Source organism: Cupressus sempervirens, chromosome 10, assembly GCF_028749045.1.
Source record: "Cupressus sempervirens isolate cs-2001-9-10 chromosome 10, ASM2874904v1, whole genome shotgun sequence".
NCBI classification, from domain to species: domain Eukaryota; kingdom Viridiplantae; phylum Streptophyta; class Pinopsida; order Cupressales; family Cupressaceae; genus Cupressus; species Cupressus sempervirens.
Genome location: NC_143127.1, coordinates 107,496,285 through 107,513,977, shown reverse-complemented (window position 1 = coordinate 107,513,977; position 17,693 = coordinate 107,496,285). Strand labels below are relative to the sequence as shown.

The following is a 17,693-nucleotide window of genomic DNA, read 5'->3' as shown; positions in this document are numbered from 1 at the left end:
AGGTGTATATCATTTACAACATTCAAGCACGTGTACAAAAAAAACTTGGCTGTCAATATTTAATGTCTGATAGCCAGTTTTGATCTCTACAGCAGACTTTAATCCTAATTGATCCTTTCTGCTTTTATCAATTTGTTTATAGCTCTGATCATTTCATTCTGCTTTACTCGAACTACCATGTTAAGAAGATTTTTTAACCCTATTTTATTCGTTCTGCTTTAATCTAATAGTTTGTTTCTGCATAGCATAAAACTTTGTTCAGCTAGAATAATAGCGGCAATTGCCAATCAGCAATCCATTGTTGGACGATCATTATCTCTTTTTGTCGTTGTTCTTTCAGCCAGATTATATCATCACCATTACTCGACACAATATCTTCACAATGCGTTCCTGCGTGGCATTCAATTCTTGTAAGATAATAACATTTCTCTTTCATTGCAGAATGGAGAACCAAACAAATTCTATACCAACTTACCATCTTCGGTCGCCAAAGCTACAATGGTTTCGGAAATATTCGCCAACACGCTGAAATTTCGTCCAGAACATGCGCAATTAACAACCGATTCAAAAATAGTTTACCTTCCACTGCTCCATTGGAAAAGATGATATTGCTTCCAAATTCTTTTAACACTCTTTTTATGTCCTGCACGTCAATTGTAGCGACTCATATCTTAACAAAAATCAATCAAAAGCATGATGTCCCGTCTGTGTAACTGTAATTATAACTTAACTAAGATTCCACAGTAAGTTAAAAATTACATACGTGTCCTTCGAATTCGGTTGAAGCCCAGTGTGGGCGTGGCACAACTCCGTATTTCTTGTAGCATTCACTTGAGTAAGAATTGATATCAAACACGGAGGGGCGTAACATGGTTGTCCCAGGTGGATTCTTTATTGTTCTTACAAAGAAAGAATTCTTAGAGATCTGCCATTCCCATTCGAGATAAGTCATTGGACTCAAATTCAAGCATTTGAAGGGTGTATTTGTCTAATCTTGCTCCAGATGCTCTTCTGGTATAGTGTCTTCGTCTCCGGGTAGGCTGTTGATGGCTATGCAAATCTGCAGTAACTAAATCTGAGAACTAAATCAACGAGAAACATAATTGGTAGAGTTCGGTTAGCGTGCTTAATTACTCCTTTAACAAGTTCAAAATTGTATTGTGCTGCGTTATCGTATATATCCTCCAGAATATCGTATATATGCGCTCTTATCCGTGATATTTCTACGGGGGGAATACCGAGTTAACAGATCAGCACTATACTATTTTCTAGACAAAAATCTATGTTTGATCAAAATTCAAAAAATCGATTTTTCAAAATTCAAAAAATCGATTTTTCAAAAAAATTTAGCATTTATTTTTCATGATTCCATGTTTTGTAATGGAAAACAGTAAGAACTTTTTGTTATTATAATCAGCAATCCATTGTTGGACGATCATTATCTCTTTTTGTCGTTGTTCTTTCAGCCAGATTATATCATCACCATTACTCGACACATTTGAGTCCATGATTATAATGGAAAACTTTGAGTCCATTGTTCTAAGCTGCCAAGCATGCTTCTCATCGCAGGTTTTTGTTGGCTTGGATTTTGCTCAAACATCTATTGCACTAATTTTCAACAACTGAAAACTTAAGGCAGGAACTCGACGCAATGCGTCATTGTTAGTGATTGCATGGTTTGATATAAAGAGACCAAGAAGTTAACAACAATTAAGCACGTGTTTAATCTTGATAGAGTTTAAAGTTACAAAGAATGAGATTTTATTTTATTTCATGTAAATTTAGTATAATAGATAGGGGAAGGGGTTCAATTATTATTTACATTTTAATGAATGTCCACTCAATTTTTAATTGTTAATTTGAAAAAAAATTTGGAAATTAAAATTTGTCTATTTGTACAAAGGTATAAAGACTATTCAAAAATTTAGATTTTAATTGGAGTTTTACAACATTATTAGTATTTAGCATAAGTGTTAGTAAAAATAGTTCTTAAATCAAATTGTGTTGGTACTTAGAGGAATATGTATTGTAATAATTGTGAATTTTTTTCAGTGAATTGTAGTGCACAATTATTGGACAGCTTTAATTAGAGATTAGACGATATTTTGAAATGACCACTTTTTAACTAGAAGCCATAACTACAGCTATATGGAGTTAAGTTGTATACATAGGTAACAAATAAAAATTATCAAAAAGTGATGCATCATTTAACACCTTTATGTCTATGAAGCTAGCTGTAACAACAACTACTGATCTTCTCCACACTCTTTGGCTTTGGGACTTAACCGAATAGGACTATTTATTTAAGAGCCAAGAAGAGAAAGTATTCATTCTCAAAGAAATTTGATCAAAATGGACACCTATTATATTTTTATTCATATTTTGACGAGTTTGATAATTCAAAAGTCAAATACTTTTTCCACTTAATACCTATACGACCCAAAACAATAAATGATGAGTGTAAAACCATGTCCCAACCAAATTTAGTGAAATAAAGATCCTTAAGCATTGAATAGATGTTAAAAAGGATTGATTACTATAGAGCCAAGGATGTTGATCTTAATCCTATTCCTAATACTTGTGGGTCTCTTAATATGTATCATCATATTGATTGATGTTAGGAAATAAAGCTTCAAACCTAATTATTTAATCTATTTCATACAAAACCTATGAGATATAAGAAAGCATACAAATTTACAAAGTGATCATTATGTATTATATTAAATAAATAAACCACAATATAACTTATGATATACCCTAGGAAGACCCTTGTGAGGGAAAAAAGTAGCCTCTAAACGTACTTGTACTCCATGTATTATTCAATTGTAAAACAATATAAATATATTATAATTATAATGTATATTCTTAAAACATAAAGTCTCTCCCATAAATCCTCTATATCAATATGTATACAATATATGAAATTATTTAAGCGTTGTGAGTGCTTGAGCCTACTGGTGTTGGAGGATCAAGATCAAAGAAAGGTGGACGCTAGAATGAGATCATGCAATTGATGCACTCAATGTATGGAGTTCATGCAACTCCCCTTTCATCTCTATTATAGTTTCACTTTGTGTAACTCAATGGTTTGTCCAAATAGCCATCTCATATTTTAGAGTGCACTTTTACTACATCATGTTGCCGAGTCATCCATCAACTAGTGCACCACAAATGATCAAGATCACTAATAGTTCCATTATGCACAACCTTGATGATGTAGGAGCATCCTGCGCTTGCTTGTAATTCTACATGTTTGGAGGGATTTTGGCTTAAAGTTGTGGAGTTCGGCAAATACTAGTGCTCAACATGCTCTAGGAACTCGGCATGGTCTGTGGAACTCGACATGGTTTGGGAACTCGACATGGTCTCTAGAGCTTGACAATGCTTGGAAATTTACTAGTACTCGGCTTGGTTTTGCTGACACTCAGTTTGGTCTTGGTTCTATTGGTGTCGAGTTGTCTATGAGCCAAATTTTGGCATTTAATTTCTATATGGGTATTGAATTTAGTGTTGTAGTCGACTTGTGGCTCAACCTATATTTAATGAGAATGATTTAATTTAGTTTGTAAGAAGTTGGGTTGAGTAGTGGCTTAGTTGGGTATACGTAAAGGGTCTTTTAGAGTCTTTTTAAAAGGGGTGACAATGATTCATTCCAACTTGGAGAACGGTATGAGGAGTAGTTGAAAATTTTTAAGAGGTAGGGTTGTGGCTTAAAAACTAGAGAATTTCTTGGTGGACCTAAGGGTACAAGTGTGAATTCTTCTTAGTGTTCTTATCCAGTTACGGATCTGAACTAGCTAGGATTGGCGTGTGGTAACTAAATCTTGTGGGATCTTGCAGAACTGGTATTGTAATTGTTGTTTGTATTTGGCTCTAACCTAGAAGGCCTTTCAATTAGGCATATTGCATGTAATTATTTATTACATGAATAAAGAGTTGTGATTGGTATCAGATCTTGCATTGTTGTGTTTCTGTTGTGTATTGGTTTTCAGGATTCTAGATCACCTCATGTTGGGGTACATTTGGATTCACACTGCATCAAGTGGTATCACGGAAAAGGTTTTCTTGAGTGTGTGGACAGATCGTTGAAGCTAAGGCAGTTTGCAATAGGATTTGCAGAGAAGATTAATCTTGTGGAGCTGATTAATATTCTAGATTGGTGGATCTATTGCTAAGGGTTTGCAAAATTTTGGAAGATGCCTCCAAAAAGATTGGATCCTAGGGCAATTGATGATCTTAGTGATGTTGTGGAAGAAAGGATCGTAGAGAAGATTAGAGCAAAGTTCAAATCTAAGATTGCATTGATGAAGATTGACATGATTGCTGAAATTGTGAGTGCTTTAGGTGGTGTACCTAGGTGTGTGGGTACTGAAGGTAGTTATGAGGAAGTTGTTGAAGACTTTTAAGTTGCTAGATCTAGTGGTGACAACAGAATTGATCATGTGGAGAGACCTATTAGAACTAGGGTTGGTAAGTTTTCTACCCCTGGATCTTAGTTGAAGCTAAAGCATAAGATGGAGGTTTCTAATTTCTCAGGTACTTTGACTCCTAAAGACCTGATTAATTGGATTAGTGAATTAGAAGACTACTTTGAGCTTAAGGATATTAAGGATCCACTTAGAGTGAGGTTGGCACAAACTAAGTTAAAGGGACATGATACTCTTTGGTGGAAGGAATTAGAAAGAGACAGAGAAGAGGAAGGTAAAATGAAGATCTCTAGATGGAGATTGATGTTGACTAAGTTGAAGGCTAAGTACATTCATATTGATTATGAACTTGAGTTGTTTAGGAGATTGTAGAATCTGAAATAGAAAGATATGTCTATGAAATATTATACCGAGGAGTTCTACAAGTTGACTATTTAGTTTGGTCATAGAGAATTGTCAAAGAAGAAGGTAGCTCAATACATTAATGGTTTAAGATTCAATATTCAGGATGAGGTTGGTATGTTGAATATTTCTTTAGTTGAGGATGCTTGTCAGTATGTTTTGAAGGTAGAAGGTAAGTTAAAGAGGAAATGTCAAGGTAATGCTAGAGGGAAGGAGAAGCAAGATAGCTTGGCACAAGCTAAACTGAGTGCTAAAGGTGAACCAAAACCCGTTGATCAAAAAAGGAGAACAGATGGAGGTGGCTTCAAGGTATTTGTTTCAGATGTGGTAAAGAAGGGCATAAACCTTTTGAATGTCCACTTAGCAAGACAACTGCTATTGTGAATGATTTTTAGTTCAAGATAATTAGCTTGAGCAAGGAGAAAGTTTCCTAGCTCGACAAGTACTAGTTGGTGAGAGGACATTGGATTCTTGTCAGAGGACTAGTTTATTTAGGACTTTTTGTAAGTCTGGTGGTAAATTCTACAAGGTGACTGTGGATGGTTGTAGTATTAATAACCTTGTTGCTAAGGAGATGGTTTAGAAACTTGGTTTGAAGAGAGTGAGACATCCTTATCCTTATAGGATTGGTTGGTTGCAAGGTGAGCATACTTTGGAAATAAGGGAGCAATGCCTTGTCGATTTCCAGATTGGGCAGTATAAGGATCAAGTGTTGTGTGATATGATGGACATGAACTGTAATGCCCCACCAAAGGATCCAAAGAATTAACCTAAAGTTTCACTAAGTTTGGTAGCATTTTTTTTTTAAAACATGAAAGTAACACCATTCATAACATAGTAGTGAAAGCAATAACATTATTCAACTGAAAGTAATCATAAACATACATAACATGTTACATTCTTCAAGGATCCCTGAACGTTGAATCACATCTAACGTAACTAATTATGTTTCCATCTTATACTACATCCACATGAAATAATAATGAAAAGTCTGACATTCTTAAATTACATTCCTAATTGCTCAATCATCCGCTATCATCATACTAACTCTAATCCGTGATGCAATAACATAAATGAAACCACAAATCACACATGATACATCATCATAACCATAAAACATCAAACATAATTAACTAAGTGCACAGTTCCTCCCAACCGTAAATAGCATCATTAGACCATCGTGGATCCTAGCCATCCCTCCATGTGTAACATTCCAAATCACCGAAGAGATCATCAGTATTAACACAGTAGGAATGTCACTCCTAAATCATACAACACAATATGCAGAAAGATATCTAACACACAAAATAAAGCATAAGATAACATCATCTAACATATGCAAATCATCAATGTAAGGATACGTGTCCACCATCATAATCTATGAATAGAATGAAGATAGATGCCAACAAGGAATATATCAACCACAGTGTCTCAAATGGATCTCAAATAATAAGAGTGGAAAAGCACTACCACCTGACCGTGTGGTACCTAAATGGTCCACTCCCACCGCGCTGAGGAGATAGTCTCAAGTCCCAAATAGGTTATCAGAATCACATAGCACAAATACTCTCTAAGTCCAGGAATCCTAAAAGTATACTAACTCAAGGGTTCCAATCACAAAATGACATCTAATCCCAGAGGCACAACAAAGACATGTAGGAAACCTACTATGCAAGCGGGAAAGTGTCATCGCACGGATCATGCTAGAGTTACCCTGGCAATATCTCAATAGACCCTGGCCACCTAGTGATCCCTGTGCGGCCACTAGTATCCTCTCATACTAACAAGGCATACTACAGAATGCAAGGTTGCAACCAAGTGTTCTCTCTACTCCCATCCTAGTCTATACTAGCACTCGAGGCATGGGCGAGAACATACAATTATCTTATTAGGTTCATTTGATCCCCATTTAGTGTAAATGTTTTCACTTATTAAAACAACTTACAATGAGTTACCCTGGCAGCCACTTAGGGCCTTGGCCCCCATTGCAAGCCACTTCCGGACACTACAAGTAGATAACCTACCCTAGGCTCATGGAATCATAAATCAAAAAATACTAAAAGATAATCTGCAATATAATCATCAAATCTCCATGAGCAAAAGAAAAGCATCCATAGATAATCATGACCACAACAATTCTCTATTGGCAACTGAAGGTATCACTAATAATCAAAAGTATCCATTGGTTCTCAATAACCAAAATATATCTCAAAATCATATTGATCGAAGAATCCAAAATGGTTGAGTCAAAACATGTCACAACATGACATCATCAAGAAATAAATCAACATTTTAGTCCCATCATGGCAACTCGAAAGTAGTCCAAGGATAACTGATTGATGACTCAAAAATGGTTAAGTGTCTCATACACATATAACTCAGCTTCACTCGAGAAGACTGATGAGCAATAACAATTAGTAAATACAAACATCTCATAGAGCATACCATCACATTACCATGGTTGGGTTTAGAAAGATCGAGATCAAAAGACATCATCATGACATCACAATCATAACCCTCAAGCCTCTGGTAGACGTCCTATAACTGGTCAACACTAGTCAACCCAAAAACCCAAAACAAGAAGCATAGAGAAAACAGAATGCAAGCACATGTTTTGGTTTGCTAAATTTACATAATTGAACTAAGTGTGGAGGTTTCAGTTTTTGTTTGCAAGTATACTTCAAGTGTATAAAATTCTTCGTTTAATCTCCGAGTGAGCTCTATAAGAATAACTCCTCGTTGAAATGGGAAAAAGAGGAAATTACATCCAATTGTAATCAATCAAAATGTCATCACAAAAACTTTGAGTAAAGTTTATCAAATTGAGGATGCACTCGAGATTTTGAAAAAAATGAGGTTCACATTATTCTCATGGTATTATTATAGACATTACCCATACTCATGGAATGTACAAATGGGGTAAACCAAATCAAGCATTTCTTTAATTTGTTGAGATGATAAAACCCACATTTCTCCTACTATTATTTTGTCTAGTCCCATAATTAATGATCTGCAATGGAGAAGGACATGATAGACATTTTAAGTTAGTAAATGGAATGAAACATAGTTACTTCTCTCCTAATCATATCACATATACCACCTTGATTGATAATTTTTACAATGTACAAAAAGTAGATGAAAACTAGTAAGATTGATTCTAGTAAGTGTGAGTCTAAGGATACTATATCCAGGAATTAAACCAACCTCGTTGCTCTCTAATTTAGCCCCATTTATTTGATGTATCTTTTTAATTTCATAACTATATTGAAGCATTGGCTTCTCCATGTTAATAAACATAGTGAATATAATTTTTTTATACATTTGATGTGTGAAATTGAATGTGTACGATGATATCAAGTTTTTCATGTGTAAGATCATAATCTATAAAAGGACTTAAAAATCTTCATCCTCTCCACAACTTCATCTCTTCTTGTATTGATTTCAATTAGCATTAGATATATTTATTTTGAGTACTAAAAAATTAGTTTCTTCCTCTATTCAATGGTCTTATCTATGTAGTTTGTAGCATTCCTAATGGGGATGCCATCCAGACCATTATTTTATGAATTATAAAGTTTCATTACTAATTCAGTGTCAAGACTTTAAAATTGTGTCTAGAAAATTGGACTATTGTATGGCTAGAATAGAATTTAAAAATTTTCACTTGTTGGTCTATAACTAGATTAGTGCATAGATAGAATCGAGCATCGTGCAAATAGATTGATTGATGTATTAGAAACAACTATAGAACACTTTTCTGAATTGACCTTTAATAATTGAAAATTATTAGACTGAATGTTTACTAATTAATAGATTACTTGATTTTCAATGCATCTATAAGTAACGTTGTATGATATTTTCTTGGAACAATCTTCCATTTATAATTTGAAGTTACTAACCCCACTCTCCAAAAATAAAACAAATTTTCATACCATTTTTCAATGCTACTTACTCTATCTCCCTACATAGGGCAAGGAGGACTCAAGCTCTCTGGAGCCCTTGATAACTTTATCTTCTGGCTATGTTGTTTTTAATCAAAAATTTGGACACAATGTTGTTCTTTGAATAGAATTTGTTAACTTTGAATTTCCAAAATATTTTTAAATGAGCTCTATTAGGGTTTGTACGGTTTGCGTCAGAGCCCTTTCTGCATTACTATCTATCATTCCACATTTAGTGCAGGATTTCATTTTAGCATATAATGGCCTTGGTCCTCTTCGGCCCAGTAGTTATTGTTGGTGTTGGAGTTGCTGCTGCATGCAAAAATGGCCTCACCGAGCAAACGCTCGCGCAACTTTGTGCCCAAGGTATTTCACAAGGTAATTCCTCTCTCGACTTGGTTCTGAATATTTTTTCTTTTGAATTTTCTTGCCAATGGCTAGAAACCCAAACCCTTATTGGGTATTTTGTGGGTCACACTCCATTTGAAAGCACGCTGCATGAATGGGTATCCAATGCCTAGTCCCCCCAAAGGATTCGCCTTGAAGGGATTCAAAACCTCACCAAGGGTTTTTTTTTTGTTTCATTTTCGTAACCCCTCCCAAGTTGAGAATATTTTCAGCCATGAGTCATGGACAGTTCGCTTGTCTTTGCTTGTTTTCCAAAGATGGTCTCTAGACTTTTGTGCCTTGGATGACTGCAAACTTGGGGTTCTAGTTTGGGTAGAGTTCCCTGGGTTGCCCATCCCCTACTGGTCTTTTCTTATTGAAATTGCCCAAACTATGGGCAAAGTCATTTGCATGGAACTAGAAATTTTTTTTAGTGCCTGTCCTTAGCAGAGGGTATGTGTTGAGGTTGACCTTTCTAGGGACCTTAAAGAGACCATGGAAATTTAGATTGGTGCTACCACCTTTTTTCAAAAGGTGTTTTACTTGAATCTCTCGAATACTTGTTTCTGCTCCCAATCTGCTAGTCATAAGATCAAGGATTGTCCTCTTCTTCAGCACAATTTCTCTTTGGTGTAGGAACTCAAGCCGGCTCTAGCTATTAAAAAAGATGGACAATGGCTGTCAAGAAAGGCAAGGGCACTGCAAAGCCAAACCCTGTTTCTCAAGAACCTAGCCTCCCTAGCTCTAGTGCGGCTCCTCTTGTGCCCCTAGCACCAAAGGCTCCTATGGTTGTGTCGTGACCCGTTTTAAACCTTTAATCACAAGGGACAACTAAGCCAGAGGTACGAGTTGCTTGGGTTCGAGCAGCTCAAGTAGCTTCTGTGGTTTCTTCTCCATCTCTCAATCACTCTTGCAGCCCTGAAGGCAATAAGCAAAGAGCGATCACTTTGCATGACTCTTCATTTGAATCCTCTGCTTTCTTGCATAACAATTTTTCCTCACTTGAGGATGAGGAGAATATGCAATCTGGTTTATGATGAATTTTCTCTCATGGAATGTGCAAGGGCTAACAGACCTCCCTAGAAAGTATTCTATTCGTGATACCAAACGTAAGATTGGCAATATTGATGTTCTATGTTTGCAAGAAGTCAAAGTCTTTGGGTTCCTTCTCAATTCAGCTTGCTGTGTGATATGGCCGGATGGTGTTAGTTTTGCTTCTTACCATGAAGCTAGTCGAGGTGGTGTAGTCACTCTCGTCTCTCTTTGGCTTTTCCCTTTTGTTATTTCCCATGGTTTTGACCCTATGCAGAGAGTAGTTTGGATTTTGTTGTCTTTTCAGAATCATTCTTTTGGCATTGTCAATATCTATGCCCCTAATGATGCGATTGAGCACTCACACTTGTGGAGGTGGCTAGTTGATTCGTTGCCACCTGTCACCTGGTTATTCTATGGGGATTTTAATAAGGTTGAGCTAGCTATTGATAAAGTGGGCCTTCTACCTTTCTGATGGTTAGCTAGGGAGCAAGAAGCTTGGTTCTACATGCAGAACAAGTTAGGTCTTTTTGATCCCAATGTTCATCGCCACCAGACTAATGGCATCTAGTACACATGGTCCAACTTTCGAGAGGGAGATGATAGGGTCCTTAAAAGGTTGGACTGTGCTATGATTTATGCTTAGTCCTTTTTTCTTTTTCTCACACGAGTTTTCTACCTGTCACCCCGCTCCCTAATGTGACTCTTTCAGATCATTTTCCCATCCACTTCTCCATTACATGGCATTCTGCCCCTCCTCGTAATTGTAAAACTCAGGTTTACCTTAATATTTTTGTGTTGTCCCATCTGCCTACCACCGCTCATATTTTACAAACTTGGAACCTTGAACCTAGGCCCCACTCATCTCTAGGTGGATTCAGTGGTGGAATAATGCCATCACCTATACTGTGAGGTTTCTTCGCATTTGTGGGAGGTAATTGACCATATATTGGAAGAGATCCTATGAGGCCACTATCAAAGATCTCTGTACAACCACTAAAGCTCTTTCCATGAATCCATTTGATACGGATCTCTAGGTTCATTATTGAAGGGGGACTTGCCAACCTTCACCACCAAAAACAAGTTGTAGACAATTATACTGCTCGGGGAGCTCAACTCAAAGCCTACTTTCACTAGCTGGAGGTTGGTGATCAAGCTTCCAAGGAATTCTTTAATGCATTAAGAGCATGCCACTTTGTGGTGGAGATCAAATGCATTCGGGAGGGTCAGCATACCCTCTATGAGCTTCTTCATATTCTTCAAGCCTTTGTTCGCCACTATGAAAAAGTTTTCATAGCGCAGGGTCCCTTGGTGGCTAGGGACCAAGCCTTGTAGGCTTGTTTAGCTGTTACACCTAAAAGACTTGCTCTAGAAGAATATGTGTTCTGTGAGTAGAAACTCACTCTAGAGGACCTCAAGGAAGTTGTCTTCTCCATGGTAGATGATAAGGCCTCTAGTTGTGACAGATTCCCTTGTGAATTTTACAAAGCATTTTGGTATGAGATTGGTCGAGACCTACATAATGTTTATATTGAGGCATACAATTCCCATTCTTTGGATAATCTTATTAACAAAGGAAATACTAAGTTCATACCTAAGATGGGCAATCCTAAAGACATCTACAATTGGAGGCCTATCACTTTGTTGAACGTCTCCTATAAGATCATTGCCAAGGCTCTCTCACTAAAAATTTGTCATCTTCTTCCTCATATCAGTCGCCCTAAACAAATGGGTTTTATCAAGTCCCATTATATCTTGGATAATATAATTTTTGTGTGGGAAGAGATAGAATGGGCTCATCATTCCAAGCAACAAGCCATCTTTCTCAAAATTGATTTTGCCAAAGCTTATGACAAGATTGAGTGGCCTTTCATTCTGGCCATGGTTCAAGCTCTTGGGTTTGGCCCTACCTTTTTGCAATTAGTTCAAATGCTCTTTGGAGATGCCTCTTCTTGCATCTCCATTAATGGCTATCAGTCTCAAGCGTTTGGGCTTTATCGTTCAATTTGCCAAGGCTACCCGTTGGTGCCCTCTTTATATGTATTGGTAGTAGAAAGTTTTGGGTATTTTCTCGCAAATGCAATCTTCCAAAGTAGGGTCTGAGGTATTTCCCTCCCATATTCCCTTGACCAACTTGTGAATGGTTATTTTGCAAACAACTCTTTCCTCATTCTCATTGAGGATGAAGAGCATATTGCTTTCGCTTTGCAATGTCTTGACACATTCTATCTTGCTTCAATGTCTGCCATTCAGTGGCACAAAACCCTTTGTTATAGGTAGTCTTACCTTCCTTGTCTTGCTTGGCTTGAGCAATATCAATAGAAATGGCTTCAACATGGGGAAGTTTTTCATTTTCTAGGTATCTCCTTCGCCTTCCAAGCCTTATTTTTCTGAGCTCTAGAATGCGGTTATTGCCAAAATAGAGAAGAAGCTAGAGTATTAGATCACCAAACCTTTTTCCCTAGCAAGAAAATTCTAGATTTGTTCCAAAGTGCTAGCCACCACCCATTTTTATTATTGTTCCTATTGGGCTCCTTCAAAGGCTTCGTACCTCAAAATTCAGTGCCTTTTACATGACTTCCTCTGGGCATCGAACACTTCTCACCAGGGCTTCCATAGAGTTGCCTACGATTTCTGTTGTCTTCCCAAGGAGTCTAGCTGCCTAGGCTTACTGTCCACCCAAAAGCAAGGTACTGCTTTATGTGCCAAATGGGTGATTCGAGCTCTTTCCGGCAATGAAGCCAGGAAGATTTTGTTAAAACATTGCATTTCTTCAGGCTTTTCAGTTCATCAACCATCCTTGAAGGCGATTGGGTTTGGAGCCCTTCTAGTTACCCTTGAACCTATTCAAATTTAGAGTACTTTTGTTGTGAAGAGTATTTGGAAATCCTAGGAAGCAATTAAGCCCTGGCTTCGTTGGGTTGGCAATGGATTCAGAGATGGGCTCTTCTTAACTCAGCATAATCTCTGGTGGTCACCTTTATTTGCTATTCAAAGTGTTCCCCTGGCTAAGGTGCACGGGGCTAGTGCTCTATGTTTTTTTAAGCATGGCATAAGAACCCTTAAAGATATTTTCTTCAAAGCTACTATGAGCTTGCAGTCATGGGAAAACATGAGAGTGGAATTTTGGCTCACTCGTCTAGATTGGTAGACTTTTGATCTTCTAGTTTTTGCGGTGCCTTCACATTTGTTACACAAGGTGGGCAATTAGTCTTCTCGCACTTGGTGGAAAGATTGGAAGTGGTATCTAGATACTTTGGTAACCAACTATAAACCTAAGTTGGGTTACTGATGGCTAGTTCCTCACCTACCCACGATTGATGTGCTCAACCAACATTGGCATTTTCAATCCTCGCATCACACTTGGAGTCATAGGTTCGCCACTGTGTGGCATGCCATTACTGAACCCAAAACTATGCATTTCACTTGGTGTATTCTTTTCTAGGGCTTGCCTTTGGGCTCCCTGTTGTGGCCTCTGAGAGTTCCTAACTCCTATCGCCCTTTCTGTGGTCAACCAGAGTCCTTTTGCACATTTTTTGGTTTTGTAGACAGTCTCAGTGTTTCTGACGATGGATCCATGATCTCTTTCAATAAAATATAAAGAAAGGACTATTCATTAAAATAAAATAAAACTTAAAAGGATGCCAAAGAGTCAAATTCAAGTTCAGTACTAAAACTAAGGCCCGATAGTGCTTCTTATAAATATTAGGCATTTATTACTTGTGTTCCATAGTGCATTTCATTTCTGTACAAACATGGATCCGATGCTCTATATCAGTAGTAAAAGTAGCAATGTTTTCAGTTCCATGATCATCATCTATAGGAACCCTTTTACATTTTTTCCCAAATATTTCATTCATTAAAATCCAAACAGAGCAAGATCGAAACAGAGTAAACTATTATAGATTCAGTTATTTCTTATGCTAGAATTTGTGTTGAAATTAATTTGAATAACCCATTACTAGATTCTTTGGAAATTTTTCTAGGGGATTCTTCTTGGGTGCAGAAGTTAGATTATGAATCCCTCCCTTTCCGTTGTCAAATTTGTCATGAGTATGGTCATTTACTACAGCAGTGCCCCCGTAACTCGAGTTCCAAAGGAGTGGATCGTTCTACAGCTGGCAATGCTGGTGGTTTAGCAGATACTATAGGGAAAGGACAATCTCAAATGGTTAATACTACCAAGCGAATGAATTCACAAGATGCTACAGGTAAGGGTAAGGCTCAAATGCAGGATAAAGATGGATTTACCCCTATTCTCCCTCGAGCTAAGGGAAGTGGTCAAAAGAGGCCTTTGAAAGAAAGATTATCTGATTCAGGTTTTAATCGCTTTGAGGTGCTAGATAGTATGGTTCTAGAGGAGGGTATTCCTCCTCTTATCTCTTCTGATCCAGTTTGCCCAGATGAGAGATCTATTCCTAATGATGCTTGTGGGGCATCTCAAGTTGTAGTATATCAGAACTGTGAGGTTCCTGTAGCTCCTGTGATAGAGGTTCTGGTGACTCCTGCAGTGTTGGAAGATGATGATGTTGTTTTGGCTGACTTGGTTAAGGATGTGCTACCATCAGGTAAGGGCAAGGGATCTCCTCTCCCCTTGGGGTTGCTACCTTGACCCTTTAAGCAGACTTCTTCTACTCCCCCTCTAAGGAGTGGAAACAGACCAAGAGAAGATTAAACTGACAAAAGATATATTGATTGAGTCTGGTACAGTGAAACCTTTGGATTCTCATTTTCCCAATTCTACCCAATGATGATTATTCTCTCATGGAATGTAAGGGGGTTGAATAGCATCCCTAGACAAAAGGCTATTCATAACTTGGTGGTTGATCATAGTCCTGATGTTTTTTGTATCCAAGAGACTAACCTCTCTGTGGAGTCTATGGTCCAACATGCCTCTAGTATTTGGTCTCGTGGCCAATGCCAGTGTGTTGGGGCAACAGGCAGTGCTGGTGGTTTAGCTATATTTTGGGATCCTCAAAAAATTTCTCCTCTTGGCTGGATGTCTTCTCACTCAGCTCTCTCTATGGTAGCTTCTTCTCTAGACTCAGGAGAGGTAATCATGGTTACTAATGTGTATGCACATGTTGATCTTGTGGGAAAGGAGGAACTTTGGGAACATATTCAATATGTTAGAAATTGTCATCCTTATCATCCTTGGGTGTTAGCAGGGGACTTCAATTCAGTTTTAAGTCTGGAAGAGAAGCATGGTGGTTTGGCTAGATTGGGGACTTCTTCTGCTCTTCTTCGACAACACATATCTCTTTTGCATCTCTCTGATGTTAAGCCTTCTAATGGCCTCTATACCTGGAATAATCGCAGGACTGGTGTTGCTGCTATCTCAGAATGTCTGGATAGATTTCTTGTTTCTTGTTTCTGGCTTAATGGCACCCTTACTATCTCTTCAGAAATCCTTGATTGGAGGGGTTCAGATCATTGGCCAATCAATTTTTTTGCTATAGGGGCTTATGTTCCGAAGCATCCTCCTTTTAAGTTCCAGTTGATGTGGCTTTGTGACTCCTCTCTTCATGATTTTGTTTTTTGTTGGTGGAAAGATTGTGCTCCTACATATGGTACTGCAATGTTCTCATTTTCTAAAAGGCTTCAATATGTTAAAAGGCAGCTCAAGATATGGAATAGGAAATTCTTTGGGAACCTTCACTTTATGAAGAGGCTTGCTCAAGAAAATCTTGATGTCATCACAAGGGAGATTAGAGATCGAGGTTTCTCAGAGGATCTTGGCCAGACTGAATCCCTTGCTTCTAGAGCTCTAGAAGAATGGGAACTTCGAGAGGAAATTTTTTGGAAGCAAAAGGCTTGAGTTGATTGGCTCCAGGAAGGTGATCGAAACACTGCCTTTTTCCATAAAATAGTGCAATCTCGCTGGAATCAGAGCACTATCTCTTCTTTGGTTAATTCTCAAGATATCCAACTGAATTCCTTGCTAGCTTTGTTCCAGGAGGCTATTTCATACTTCTCTACCCTCTTCCCTAAGGACTCTCCTCCTGCTAATAATGAAGAAAATATTATTTTGTACTGTATTCCTTCCCTTATCACTCAGGAAATGAATGATTATCTCATGCGTCCTATCTCTTTGGAAGAGCTGGAGGAGGTGGTCTTTGGCATGCCTAAGGGGAAGGCTCCTGGTCCTGATGGCTTTCCAGTTGAATTCTTTCAGGAATTTTGGGACATCATTAATCATGATTTTTTGGAGGTGGTTAAAGAATCCTATGCTAGCAAGCAGATGCTTCGAGCTTTGAACTCTACATTCTTGACTCTTATTCCTAAAAGAGAGGGTGCTAATCAATTGGAGTTTTTTAGACCAATTGCCTTATGTAATGTGGTTTACAAAGTTATTACTAAGCTGATTGCTGAGAGACTGAAAAGGTGGCTTCCCATTATTATCTCAAAAGAACAAGGTGGTTTTGTTGTTGGCAGACAAATTTTGGATGGGGTGGTTATTTCTACTGAGGCTATTCACTCTATGGCTACTTCAAGGGAGAGAGCCATGTTTGTTAAGTTGGATATGGCTAAGGCCTACGATAGAGTTAAATGGAGCTTCCTAAGGAGCATTCTTCTTTCTTTTGGATTTAGCTCTGACTGGGTGAGTTGGATTATGAGGTGTGTTACTTCTGCCTCTTTTTCTATTCTTATTAATGGTCAACCTTCACAACTATTTGGTGCTTCTAGAGGCCTCTGCTAGGGTGACCCTCTCTCCCCATATCTATTCATCATCATGGCTGAAGGCTTGGGCAGATTCATTAAGCATCAGGTGTCCCAAAATTCTATTCAAGGCTGGCGGTGGGGTAATGGCTTACCTTCTCTTTCCCATCTTCAATTTGTTGATGATTTTGCTCTTGCCGATCTTGCTAGGATCAAAGAAGCTGAAGCCTTTCGACATGCTTTGGACATTTATTTGGCAGCTTTAGGCCAAAAAGTTAATGAGCACAAATCTTTCATTTACTTTTTTAACACTCCTGATTCTATTCAGCACAGGATTGTTGGTATCCTTCGATTTTATATAGATTCACTTCCTTTGACTTATCTTGGCATTCCTATTACTATTTCCAGGCAGCCACATCTCTTTTGGCAAAATTTGATTACCAAGCTTCAGGATAAGGTAAATCATTGGACTCATAGATGGCTTTCTACTGCTACCCAGGTTACTCTTCTTCAAGCTGTTATCCAAGCTCTTCCTACTTATAGAAGCATGGTTCATGCTGCACCTATTTACTTTCTCAAGGAGTTTGATGCTCTTTCTCGAAAATTCCTTTGGAGTGGTAATTTGCATAGTACTAAATGGAGCTTGGTTAATTGGGCAACTATTTGTAGGCCTAAAAAGGAGGGTGGTCTTGGTCTTCGATCTGCTCTATTGAGTAGTCAAGCTTTGGCTGCTAAACTTTATTGGTGATGGTGCTCTGGACAACATCAACTTTGGGCTCGTATTATCACTCATAAATATTTTCATGGTGCTGATCCTTGCTCTATTTCTGCACTTCCTCTTGAA

General features: G+C 37.9%; 1 protein-coding gene across 1 annotated transcript; it reads right to left on the bottom strand.

Moving 5' to 3' along the window:
* Positions 1 to 262: 262 nt before the first annotated feature.
* On the bottom strand, positions 263 to 871 carry LOC149532831 (uncharacterized). The gene is made up of 4 exons (XM_089805770.1): positions 764 to 871; positions 580 to 643; positions 476 to 493; positions 263 to 390 (listed from the first exon to the last, which is right to left on the bottom strand). The coding sequence occupies exons 1-4, from the start codon at positions 869 to 871 to the stop codon at positions 263 to 265; spliced, it is 318 nt and encodes a 105-aa protein (XP_089661896.1).
* Between the last annotated feature and the right edge of the window lie 16,822 nt (positions 872 to 17,693).

Coding starts and splice junctions, on each gene's coding strand:
- LOC149532831 (XM_089805770.1), bottom strand. CDS start 871: ATGTTACGCCCCTCCGTGTTTGATATCAATTCTTACTCAAGTGAATGC. Junction 644..763: donor CAACCGAATTCGAAGGACAC/GTATGTAATTTT, acceptor ATTGACGTGCAG/GACATAAAAAGAGTGTTAAA.